The 13,412-nt window shown below is 41.0% G+C and overlaps 1 protein-coding gene across 3 annotated transcripts in view; it reads left to right on the top strand.

Annotated features, from left to right (window-relative positions):
• Positions 1-13,412, top strand: part of SPOCK3 (SPARC (osteonectin), cwcv and kazal like domains proteoglycan 3) — a 433,554-nt gene that overhangs the window by 127,017 nt on the left and 293,125 nt on the right. For 2 of the 3 annotated variants that reach the window (XM_036854215.1, XM_036854213.1), the window contains exons 3-4: positions 9,462-9,470; positions 9,575-9,620. In XM_036854215.1, coding sequence (XP_036710110.1) covers positions 9,462-9,470; positions 9,575-9,620 — 55 coding nt within the window. The remainder of the gene's footprint in view (positions 1-9,461; positions 9,471-9,574; positions 9,621-13,412) is intronic. The other variant, XM_036854214.1, reaches the window with a different exon arrangement.

The raw sequence follows: 13,412 nt of genomic DNA, 5'->3' as shown, positions 1-13,412 counted from the left end.
AGTGTTCTAGGGTTAGAAAGCAGTTTTGTAGAACCTGGAAGCAGGTTGCATCAATTCGCCCACGGTTTTCATTTTAAATGGAGAATCATGATGTCATACAGAATTGTAAGGCATCCGGTCGCCACGTGTTTGCAGCCTGGGCCTAAAACACTTCATTGGTGTAAAATATCATAAGAACTTTTAGAATCACATTCTTCTGTGCTTCTGGATTACACATCTTGATTTCTTGTGCTGAAAATATGGTAAATGCATCTGCGGATTATCCAGGGCTACATGATATATTTATGATCAGAAAGTGGAAATGAAATACTTGGCAAATTCATGGGCTTTAAGGTTTGGAGATTGAATCACACAGATTCAGAACATTAAACACCATTTTTTTTCCCCAACCCAAAATATTTGTTATCCTGTATTAATGGAAATAGAGAGGTATTCCATTAAATATTGCTTTCGTATTTTTTTTACACGCGTTCTTTTATGGGGCATCATAGGCCAGGATAGGAGGGATCCGGGTCTTTTCCAGTTTAAGACCCACTTTGCAGGCCTCAGGGGCTCAGTCAGGACAACTCCCCTGGGCTCTGGCGGGGGGGCCAGAGCAGCCTCGTCTCAATAAAACTTTATTTGTAAAAACAGGTGGTGGGCCACCCATGGGGTGCATTGGTTCGCCTGTGCTGTTCTCGGGGGGGTTTAAGCATGTGTTCTTGGCTTCACCCCCTCCACCTCCAGCAGGTGGCTGATCTCTCTCTGCTTCCCTGGCCTCACCTGTGCAGCAGAAGTGACAGCAGACACGCTGCCTCTTACAGATGCTGAAAGCTAGGTTCTGGGAACCTGGTCCAGGGCAAGCGAGTGGAGCCCCAGGCCACTGTGGTTCTCAGTTTCTGTTCCTGTTGGTTGGTGTTCTTATAGTTACAACCCAGGCTCCCAATATTTGAAAGTCCTTATTTTATTTATTAAGGCAAATACTTCTGTGTCATTCCCTGAAATTAATGAATTGTAAGTTTTGTATATCAGTGTGAAACTAACCAGTCCACATACATATGCAGAATTTCCGCCTTGATGTGCAGGGACTTTCAGAGACAGCTGAGGAATCCTCCAATGCACATTTCTTTTGGCACAGTTTATTTTATTTATGTGTTTAATCTGTAGTGAGTCAGGGAGCATAAAAGTGCTCTCTGAGAAGTAAAGGGCTCACTAAAGTGGTATAAATGAATTCTCTCAGGGTCCTAGGACATCACTGGAGAGACGAGGGGGACTTGAGTAATAAATGCGGCCTTGGGGGCTGAAGCAGTTGGTTGTCTCATGGCTAATTCCTTTGTGCCCAGACAGAGCTTACTTCCTCTATCTTGGGATCAAATCATGTGTTAAGAAGGGCCTCCTCTTTTGTGAAATGTACTGGCTTAACTCTTACACTGGGCCTTCCTCCCCCGATGGGGTGAGATGTACATGAGGCTGTCACAGCATAGAACACATTTCAAAAAACAGACAGACTTTCATTGCTGTTCTTGAGCTTATACAACTAGCAGTGCCTCGTGAGTTCCCTGAGCTGATGAAACACAGCAAACAAGAAGAGGTCACTTTAGTTGGGAAATCCTAAAGTTTAGTGTGAGAGGGTTTGGGGGACGTAATCGCAAATCACAGAAATTCTAGGGAACTTCCCTCGCCAGCCCTCAGCATAGGCCCACACGGGCGTCATCATACTGTTTGACTTCTGTGGACATTTACAAAGATTAACAGAGCTTTTGTTAATAAGTAGAGCAATAGCTTATACTTATCTTTGCTTTCACTCTCTAGGTTTGAATCCAAAAGTACAATTGTACAACAGTTCAGAATCGGGTGTATTCCTGTCTTTTGTGTTTTCCCCAAATGCAGACGCTTTGCTGATTCACTTGCTCCTTGGGAATACACAGATCTTTCACTGTGGAAACTTTGGCCCAATCTCTCTTCCCCAGAAGATGACTAGGGGCCCAAATTGCTCTCTCTGTCTCTATGCTTCTCTGACTGTGTCCTATTAGGGTGACCAGGAAGTCGTTTGTCTCCTGCCGGCTTGTGGAAAAGCTCTTGGTGGTCGTGGTCGTTGCTGGGAATCAGGACTTAACCAAATAGAGGCCAGAGGGTCCAGGCTGTGATGTCAGGGGAGTGGGTGTGGATGCAGAGTGATCGATGGGGAGCAGGGGATGCAGGGAAAGTCCAGGATGGGAAATAGGGTCAGGGGATGAGCAGGGCAGTCCCAGGGAAGAATGGACAGAGGACAGACTGATACCCACACACAGAGTCAGGATGCCAAGGACACCCTGGGACGTGCCCCTGGATCTTGCTGCAGGTCCAGTGGCCCCGTTCCAAGGCCAAACCCATCATGCAGCATCAGATTCCCAGTGGGACTGACCTTGTAAGGGTTTACCTTATGGGTTGCAGCTTCAATTCTGCCAACAGGGGCTCTTTGGAGGTTCTGGATTCTGTGTATGGGAAGGCACAACGAAGCCAGAGGTGGAGAGCTTGTGTGTACCTTTTTATCCTCAGGACTAACTAACTGTATGACTTGGGGGGCCTTCCAGCTCTTAATTATTTGCTAATATACCACAGTTTTCTATTCTCTCTCACGTTTTTGAGTTCTGACTGTGCTCAGCCCGATATCACTTTGAGTCTCTAGAAAGTGATGGTGGCTGATTTTGGATGCCGTCTGGGAATTCAGGAGGGCATGGGCAAGTGGCTTTTCTCCCCGTGGCTGATGATGGCTTCCCGTGGACCAGCCCCACCCCCACCCCAGGTTCTGTTGGTCAGCAGGTTACGGGGCCAGGCTGGGCTAGGGGCGGGGCATGCCCTGCACCTTTCCTGGGAGTGACGGGAAGGAAGGATGCCCAAGAGGAAAGCCCCCGGTGGGCACCTCCTCCTGCAGGTCGGGGGCTCTGATGCCCTTTCACAGAGGGAGGCCTGGGAGGACAGGGTGATCCTCGGAGACCCGGGTGGGCTCACGCTCGGGTCTCTGTGTCCTACACGAGCGTGTGAAGACCTCTCACCTACATTGCAGACCATCTGCTTGCTTTCTCTGAGACAGAGTCCGTCTGGACTGCAGCCGGGTCTCACATCAGATTCTGGGCTCCTTGAAGTCCCAGGCCACGTGGCACTAGGTTTTCTTTTTCCTTAGCATCTACTAGAAGCAAAGTAAATATTTACTGGAAGGATTGAACAAAACACATCCTGAGTCTCTGATACAACACTGGATGGTGAATAAGGTCACGCGATGTGCGTGTGGCTTCGGAGGTCAGGGGTCACAATACTCCAAAGGCATCTTTCCCTCTGCCCCCCCATAGGTTGCAGGCTTCCCCCAGCAACTCCACATGTTTTACTGAAAAATCCCATTTTCATATGATGTCACTTTAAGAAAGATAGTCATTTTTAACATCATAATGGTAAGTGACAATTACTCGAATGTTTTTCTGGCTGGAATAATAATAGGTGTACCAATTTTTAAGTGCTTATTGTGAGCTATAAGCTATATTCATACTTTGCATATTTTAATAATTTAATCTTCCTCAGCTTAATTGAGCTTACTAGTCTCAATTTTCAGAAAAGAACAGTTAAGGTCAGAGTTGAAATATCAGAGTAACTGGTAAATACAGGGTTTAAATATAGGCTTTTCTTATTCAGAAACCTCACTCTTGGGCCCCCGATGTCCTATTATATGTTTCTCTTTTTTTTCTTTCTTCATATTTTTTTACTCTAACTCATTCATTGAAATTGTCAAGCTAGGATTTGAGAATTTGTACCAAGATAAGTTTATCTTTGTCTTCCTAATTATTATTTATGAAATTTTCTCAGGCTTTCATTTTTCATCATAATTCATAAAAATATTTGAAACATAATTGTTATATGAATGACATCACTGATAAAACACTACTGCTTTTGGAGGTTGGTTGTGTCACCAACCCGCCCCCTCCCATCCCCCAAGTGCTCTGTACTGCGATTTGTAGCTACAAGATTTTGTTACATCAAGTCCTTTTCTCTCTTATACTAAATTTCAGTTCCTATTCATGGTTGACCCACATTTTACACTGCAGATTCAACTATTTCAAATCAAGTCAGGCAGTCTTTGATCTGTTATATCATTTAAAATAGTGCATCACTAATGAAATACAATGTGTAAATTCTTAACATAATGAAATATACTTATAAATGCCTTAGAGTAAAAGATGCAATCTAGGTGGGACTGTCAGTTAAAAGCAAGACTGAGAGACAGCTGTCGAGAGGGGTTTTCTCTTTGTTGTCCTGACACCATCACTTCAGGGGAGAGTTTATCCCAAAGACACTTACTGTAATAAGTGTCAGTGCACATAGTGGGTAATACCAGAGATGTGTATTTATTTACTTTGTCTCTGGACTAAGATTGCTGGGTTTCCATAGTCATAAATAGGTAGTTGTGCAAATCTGGAAAGAAATCTTATCAATCTCATACCACAAGGGTTTTTTTGGGGGGGAGGGGCAAAGCTGATTGGCTAAAACGTAGCTGCCTGTGGGTTGTCTCATATGACTGAAATATTATTTAAATGTCATTTAAATGTTTTAGACAGACACTAATGAAATGTATCTCTATAATAGACTCATCTATTTAAAATATATATGTATACATTTATATATATGTATATATTTTGACATAGATGCATGAGTGTGTTTTGTGTGTGTTTTTGTGTGTGTGTGTGTGTGTGTGTTCCAAATGGATGACTAATAACAAAGGCCTCACATGACATCCTAGATACTGTGATAGCAGACTTCAGGTGGGGAAGGGAAGTACTATGGAAATACTATCGCCTAAACGATCTTGGTGTAGGTTGACCCTAAAATCCTATACCCCACCTGAAACTGGACTGTCATATTTTGGGGATATGAGTACGGCGTTTTCAGAACTACCCACCGTTGATAACCATCACTTTAGCACTTATTTTTACAATGTCTCCAAAAGCATTATCTTCCGTGTCCCATTTTGTAATCGTGTAAATACTTTTTTTTTTATAGCTTAAAAATCCTTTATGCCAGTTATTTAATATAAATCACAGAACACTTATGGGAATGTGGGACACAGTTGTGTCCAGTAGTCATCAATAGAATCTTTACTGATTATCATTTAAAGGTGGTGTGCCCTGCTAGCAATTTTCAGATACATATCTCAGGAAGGTCCCGTTGTCTGCGCAAACCTTTGTGGCCTCGGGGGCAGGTTGGATGGCTCAGTACCTGCGATATGATGCCTGCGTGTAGCTCATGTTCAGCTCGAGCCCTCGGGGGCTCTTGGAGCTTCCAGTCTCTCCTTTTCCCGGTTGATCATGTGTTGGAATCTACGAGGATGCTGAGTAATCCCTACCCTAGCTTCCTGGTCCCTGTGATGCCTTCAGGCATCAGGAGAATTAATCACCGTAGATGCAGCAGTGAGTGAATGATCTAGACAGTTCATCTGAGGATATAAACTGGTCCTTCCTACCTACTTCAAAGGCTGATTCTGACCAGCTATTGTCATAGGAAACTAGTTTCTCTATTCTGGGCATGGTTTTTATTCTGAAACATATATTCTGAATGTATAAGAAAGTACTTAGACATTTATGTATGAGTGATTTGTTATAAAATATTATAAACAACATGGAAGCACAGACGTATGAAGAAATAACTAAAGGATGGTAAATCCACACAGATGGATGTGAGACGTTCAGTATTTTGACAAAACATATTAATACAGTTGTAAAACGCTCTTAATAAAGTGATGCACAAAACATCTGGATATAATATTGAACATACAGTATTATCTCAATATAGTAAAACATGTGTGAAGAAAAATCTGTTCCTGTTAGCAGGTCTTTGCTGTAGGATAATTTGATTCATTTGTGTTTCTGTATTTCCCAAAAACTCTACATCACGGGTCCTCGGGTAGGTGGTTTTTCCCCCCGAGGGGGCATTTGGCAGTATTCGGTGACAGTCTCGATGCCACACCTGAGGGAGGTCACTGCTGGCCTGTCGTGGGTGGCGGCCAAGGATGCTGGTAAACAGCCTGCAATGCTCCACAGAGCCATCCCCCCACCTGCCCCCGCCCCAGACAACAAAGAATTATCTGCTCAAAGTGTCAGTGATGGCGAGAAACTGTGCTCTATCTTATTTAAAATCAGGAAAAATAGGACATTAACACCACAAGGAAAAGGCTTCAATCACAGGATACAGAAATCAAATTTTCTTCTGCAGACCACATTTTGGGGAAAACTGTCAAATATTATTTCTTTCAATATAAGAAATTGGAAAAGGTGCAGAATTAACTCTGATTGTCCCTATAATTCACGGTGTAAGCTCCGGAGCGTGAGCTTTGCCCAGTGGGACCCTCGGGCTTGATGTCAGTCATCTGAACCTGAATTTCTCCAGTTGTGGGCATTTCCTGAGTTGTTTTCTAAATCCCCAGTTGGCTTATTCTGGATCTAAATTGAAGCCTGGGAATACCCAATAGTCACTAAAGCTTTTTGAGACAAAAGAAATTGCGCCTGAATGAACACTTTATGTGAAAATACTTTGATTTCTCATCCTGGCAACATTCCTAAGATTTAAAGCGGTGAAACCATTTTCAGAAAGATAAAAGTCTAGTGATATGGGAACACAAAGAAAAATATCTAAAAATAGCTAATAGGGGAAGGACTTTGCTTTTCTGTACCATGTCAGATGGCCAGCTGTCCGTGATGCCCTTGACATAACAAGAAGCCAGGTCATGTTGTACATTATGATTATAGATTTTTTTATAGCTCTGATCCCAGATTAAGCCAGTGTGATCATGTTATTCTGAAGGACGTTCAGTTAAGTTGTCGAGGTTCGCATTTACCATCGCGTTGTTTTCTCTATATGCCTGCGTACTTCCTGCTAACCGGTACAGTGTTGAGTATTTCAAACACTCCGTGTCGTGGCAGGCGTGATGCTGTCATGTTATCAGGCCTCAGTGTCAGCCCCACTCCTGTGCCAGCCTTTCCGCAGCCCAGAGTCACCATTGTAGTAAAAACCTTCCCACACCTTTCTGGATGGTGCCATGGTAGCTGTACCGCTTCAGAAAGTCTGAGGGAACAGCAGAAGTACTTGTTTTCTGGCATTAACCACAGTCATTAATGTTGGCTTTGAAAAAGTTCTCTGCATCTCACATCTGACATTTGGGGGAGGGTTGCAGTGTGGACATCACTTTGAAAAATGGGATGAGGGGTCCGTAGCTCTTTCTACAAAAAAACAGAAAAACTACAGGACTTTGTCAGCAGTCATGACAACTTGTCCGGTGGTGATGTTGACCAGACACTAAAGGGATGACCTTAGTCCTTCTGACTGGCAAACATGCTTTCGCACCTGCTTCTTGCCAAGAGTGGGCTGGTGCTTTACATTTTTGTAACTAATCCCCGCACCACCCTTACCAGACAGGTAGGTATTCTTTTTCTGAGTTTAGTACAAGTATCTGAGGTTTAGACCATCTTTTTCTCTAGCCTCGTGCAGCTATTAGGTGGTGGAGCCAGACTTCAAATTCAGGTCTGCATCTCCAGAGCCATCACCAGGGGCCAGAGTCTGGCTTTGCCTGTGTTTCAGGAGAATTCCAACCCTCTCCACGCTTGGAATGGAAGACAGGCATCTTCCCCACGCAGTGAGCGGTAACTTAAAAAAGTGATTACACGAGTGTGCTGTGATCTTTGAGAAGTTTGAGAATTTGAGTGTAGGTACTTGATTTGAAAACCTAGTTTCCCAAGATTTGTATCATGCTGTAATTTTTTTAAAAGTGAGATTGTAAGATGAGACTAAGCAATCAGTATTTGTCTAATTATCCAGTGGTGTTATCCATCCTTCATCTAATTCTGGATAATTTAGTGCAGAACCTGTCAGCGTGTTTTGCCCTAAAATGCCCCCTCTCTTGTTATAACCCTATCTCAACATAAATAGAAGACCGACAGACGTGTCTTCTGTGGTTTTTCTTTTCTTCTTTCCTTTGAAGGTGAGAGATGGGGGTGAAAAAGGTGGTAATGAGTGACTCGTCACAATAAGGAAAAAGTTTTGTAACAGTTTAAAATGTTTCAATAAATCAATTAGGGAAGTATATTTATTTCTGTAATTAAAATGCTCTACGTTCCCTCCCAGTACACTGGAGGATATTAGCAAAGAGGGTGGAAGAAGATTGAAAGAATCTCTGCTTGGCCTTCTGGGTTCCCTACATTCTGAGGTTTCTGGTGGGTTAGGATTTGGGGCTGGGGACTGTTTCATCAAGGAGCTTCCCATAGTGCACTTCTCTTGCTTATGATGGTGGAAATAGCTTATTAATTTGAACAGTGAAATCGGTTCTGTTTGCATAAGAGATGATCTGTTTGAGGTGCCTTTACAAGGCTTTTAGGTAAAAACGGTGAATAAAATTGAGTCAGTCAGTTGCCTCAGCTCTGTGCACTATCCGTTGCCCCGCTTTTGTGCTTTATGGTCAAATGTACTAAATATACAGTAAATGTAATGATTCTTTCCCATATCAAAGATTGAAACTTTAGGCGAGATTTAATTAGGTGCGCATTTTTTCTCAAGCTTCCCGGTGCATTTTGATGATTTCCTTAGATGTTCAGTTGCCTGTGCCTGATGTTCATAAAGTATATTTATAGCGTCTGGGCCGCTGCAGAGTCACCTGGTATGTTTCCTGCTATGGTAACCGTTCCAGTTACTGTTTTTTTGTTTTTTTTTTTGTTTTTTTTGAGGAGAAAGTAATTTTTTTCATTATCTCAGGGACATTTAATTGAACAGGAATCTCATGTTCAATTTACTTTGTTTGCTTGAAATCTTATAGCCAAATATGTGGCTCTTTTCTCTTTGCCCCAATTTCCTTATTTATTATTTATTTCATATTTAATTATAGCATATATATTTTTTAAAATTAATTTTTATTGGAGTATAGTTGACTTACAATGCTGTGTTTCATGTGTACGGTAAAGTGAATCAGTTATACACGTACATAGATACACTCTTCTTTAGGTACTTTTCCCATACAGGCCATTACAGAGCATTGATTAGAGTCCCCTGAGCTATACAGAGGTCCTTATTAGTCATCTATTTTATACATACTGGGGTATACATGTCAACCCCAGTCTCCCAATTTATCCCCCCCTTCCCCCGTCCATTTACTCATGTACTAGTGCAAAATGCAGTTGTGTAATTGGAAACTGGTGGATGCTTTTATAAGCTTATTAGCTTCACGTAATTGTGTGTTATACTGCACGTTGAAAGTATCGCATTATAATATTTAGGTGACGTGGCAACCAAAACAGTTAAATTCTTACAGTGTAGTAAATGTTGACTTGCCATGAAAATGAACACATTTACTGAAAGATATTTCTATAACGTGTTAACAATGTATTCTCATTTGATAACTATTGTTTTTCTCTTGTTCCTTTTTTTTCTTTTTGTTTTTTTATTTTTTTATAATTTACTGCTTGCCATTGCAGGAAGTAGAGGTTTGTATTCAGCTTCTGTATTTCACATTTTATTTTTGATTTTATATGAATCTTTACATTTTAATTACTCATAGACACTCAATTCACATTATTTTTCTCCTTAGGATGATTATTTCCGCACTTGGAGTCCAGGAAAGGCCTTCGATGGGGGTAAGAATGTCATTGTTTTAAAATAAATGTTTTTACATGTTTACAATCACTGAACTTTAAACATGATATTTATTGCCTGGTTAGATTTTAAAATACTAAATAGGAGAGCTTAGATGAATGGAAAAAATTCATGCCATAATTACTTTCACTTCAGAATATTATAGTTAGAGATAAGTTACTTAGGTATCGTGATTTGTCAAGGTGTCTCTCATTTTTAGAATCATACCTGATTTGTCTGATTTAGGCTTCTGAACTTTACTGTGTCCATTCTTATCAGTTGACACAAGTCGCTTCATCCAGTTCTCAGATATATTCAAGTACCTTCACTAGGAAAGAGATTTATTTTTGCAGAATTTCAAAACAAATGGCTTTGCTGTCTAATTTTCAGTAAATAAAAGCTTTCCTTTAAAACGGAGCAGACTGGTAAATAGACTCAGCTGGTGTCTTAGTAAGACCCAAAAGGAAAACTCTTGTATTGAAAAACTGTACCCGCAGTTTGTAGTCTTGTTTGGTCCCCTTGAGACGGAGGGCAGGACACACACACGGGGCAGGAAGCCCTTCCCTGGGTGCAGGAGATGCCCAATCTCAATGCAGTCATAATTATGTAAGTAAACAGATTTCTTTACCAAACTGTACACTATTAGAACCAGACTCTTCCTTTTAAAGTTTGAAACAAAAGAAATTTCTACTTTACATCGGCTATAGTGACCTTACATAATATGGTATCCATGAAGCAGTATTATTTAAAAGTAGAAGTTGTTTTTTTAAATGAGCCATACTATACCATTAAAGGAAGCTTTACAATATTGTGCTGTGTTTCCTAATATTTGGGATGAACGCTACCTCAGCCAGCCTCTGAGTGGGGACCAGCTGGGATGGACAAGGAATTGTGGTCAACATAGAAATTAACCTTCAGTCGGAAACAGCCATTTACATCCTGCCCCTCCTGTAACATTACTTTCTTTGTTCCTTACTTCATGTGATTTCACTGTTATTATCCAGTGTGTTAATTTGTGAGATTTACATAAAAATGATTTTGATTTGGTTACTGTAAGTCAAGCGAAAGGCACTAAAAGAGAGGCGGTGAAAAAATACAGGCAAATATGCTTCACATCATTACACTTTGCAGATGTTGTGTTTACAAATTGAAGGTTTGTGGCAACCCTGCATTCAACAAGTCTATTGGCACCAGTTTTCCAACAACATTTGCTCACTTCCTGTGTTGTGTCACATTTTGGTCACCTTATTTCAAACTTTTTCATTATTGTTGTATTTATTATGGTGATCTGTGATCAGGGATCTTTGGTGTTACTATTGTAATTGTTTAGAGGCGTCACGAACTCCACCCAAATAAGACAATAAATGTAATAAATGTTGTGTGTTTGGACTGCTCCACCGACCAACCTTCCCTCCATCTCTCTCCCTCTCCTCGGGCCTCCGTATATTCCCTGAGACACAGCAATACTGAAATTCGGCCAATTAATAACCTACACTGGCCTCTAAGTGTTCAAGTGAAAAGAAGAGTCACAGGTCTCAGTTTAAATCAAAAGCTAGAAATGATGAAGCCCAGTGAGGAAGGTATGTCATTGGTGGGAATGTAAGTTGGTGCAGCCACTACGGAGAACGGTATGGAAGGTCCTTAAAAATCTAAAAATAGAGCTACCATATGATCCAGCAATCCCACTCCTGGGCATATATCCTGAGAAAACCATAATCCAAAAAGATACATCCACCCCAATGTTCATTGCAGCACTATTTACGATAGCCAAGACATGGAGGCAACATACATGTCCATCTACAGAGGAATGGATAAAGAAGATGTGGTATGTATATACAATGGAATATTACTCAGCCATAAAAAAGAATGAAATAATGCCACTTGCAGCAACATGGATGGACCTAGAGATTGTCATACTGAGTGAACTAAGTCAGACAGAGAAAGACAAATAGATCATATGATGTCACTTATATGTGGAATCTACAAAAAAGATACAAATGAACTTATTTACAAAACAGATATAGACTCTCAGACTTAGAAAACAAACTTATGGTTACCAAAGGGGAAAGGGTGGGGGGAGGGATAAATTCGGAGTTTGGAATTAACATATACACAGATAACCAACAAGGACCTACTGTATAGCACAGGGAACCGTACTCAGTGTCTTGTGATAACCTATAATGGAAAAGAATCTAGAAAAGAATATATATATATAATATATATACACATATATATTCAGCCATACATATATGGCTCAATCACTTTTCTGTACACCTGAAACTAGCACAACATTGTGAATAAACTACAGTTCAATAGAGATTAAAAAAAAAAAAAAGCAAGCCGAGATAGGCCAAAAACAGTGAGCCAAGTTCTGAGAGCAAAGGAGAAGTTCTTGAAGGAAATGAAGTGCTGCTCCAGTAAACACATGAATGTTAAGAAAGCGAAACAGCCTTCTTGCTGACATGGAGAAAATTCTAGTGGCTGAATAGAAGATCAAACCAGCTACAACATTTCCTAAACCAAAGCCTCATCCAGAGCCAGGCCCCACTCTCTTCATTTCTGTAAAGGCTGAAAGAGGTGAGGAAGCTGTAGAAGAAGAGTTTCAAGCGAGCAGAGGTTGGTTCATGATGTTGAAGGAGAGAAGCTGTCTGTCTCCATAACATAAAAGTGCAGAGTGAAGCAGTGAGGTGTGATGTAGAAGCTTTAGCAAGTTATCCAGAAGATCTAGCTGAGATAATTAATGAAGGTGGCCATGCTAAACAACAGATTTTCAGTGTAGACGAAATATCCATTGTATATATGTAATATATGTATATATATTATATATATATTATAACATAAAAGTGCAGAGTGAAGCAGCGAGGGGTGATGTAGAAGCTTTAGCAGGTTATCCAGAAGATCTAGCTGAGATAATTAATGAAGGTGGCCACGCTGAACAACATTTTCAGTGTAGACGAAACAGCCTTCTGTTATAAGAAGATGCCATCTAGGACTTTCATAGCTAGAGAGGAGAAGTCAATGCCTGGCTTCAGAGCTTCAACGGACAGGCTGAGCCTCTTGTTAGGGGCTGATGCAGCTGGTGACTTTAAGTTGAAGCCAATGTTTATTTATCGTTCTGAAAATCCCATAATTAAGAATTATGCTAAATATACTCTGCCTGTGCTCTATACATGGAACCACAAAGCCTGGATGCAACACATCTGTTTACAGTATGCTTTACTGAATATTATAAGTCCACTGTTGAGAACTACTGCTCAAAAAAAAAAAAAAAGAATCCTTTCAAAATGTTACTGCTCGTTGACAAGGCACCTGTTCACCCAAAGCTCTGATGGAGATGTACAGTGAGATTAATATCGTTTTCATATCTGCTGTGCTGACACAGCATCTATTCTGCAGCCCATGGATCAAAGAGGAACATTATGATTCATGGGAAGAGCTTAAAATACCAACTTTAACAGGGGTTTGGAAAAATTGATTCTAACCCTCATGGATGACTCGGAGGGGTTCAAGATTTCAGTGGAGGAAGGAACTGCAGATGCGGTGGAAACAGCGGGAGAACTAGAGTTAGGGGTGGAGCCTGAGGATGTGCCTGAATTGCTACAATCTCAGGATCAAACCTTCATGGATGAGGAGCCGCTTCTTATGGGAGAGCGAAGAAAGTGGTTTCTTGAGATGGATCTGCTCCTTCTGAAGACGCTGTGAAGACTGCTGAAATGACAGCATTTAGAAGGTTTAGAATATGACAAAAACTTAGTCGTAGAGCAGCAGGGTTTGAGAAGACTGCTTCCAATTTT

This window comes from Balaenoptera musculus, chromosome 6 (genome assembly GCF_009873245.2).
Source record: "Balaenoptera musculus isolate JJ_BM4_2016_0621 chromosome 6, mBalMus1.pri.v3, whole genome shotgun sequence".
NCBI classification, from domain to species: Eukaryota; Metazoa; Chordata; class Mammalia; order Artiodactyla; family Balaenopteridae; genus Balaenoptera; species Balaenoptera musculus.
The sequence above is the reverse complement of the archived record's forward strand: the minus strand, read 5'-3'. Positions and strand labels throughout refer to the sequence as shown.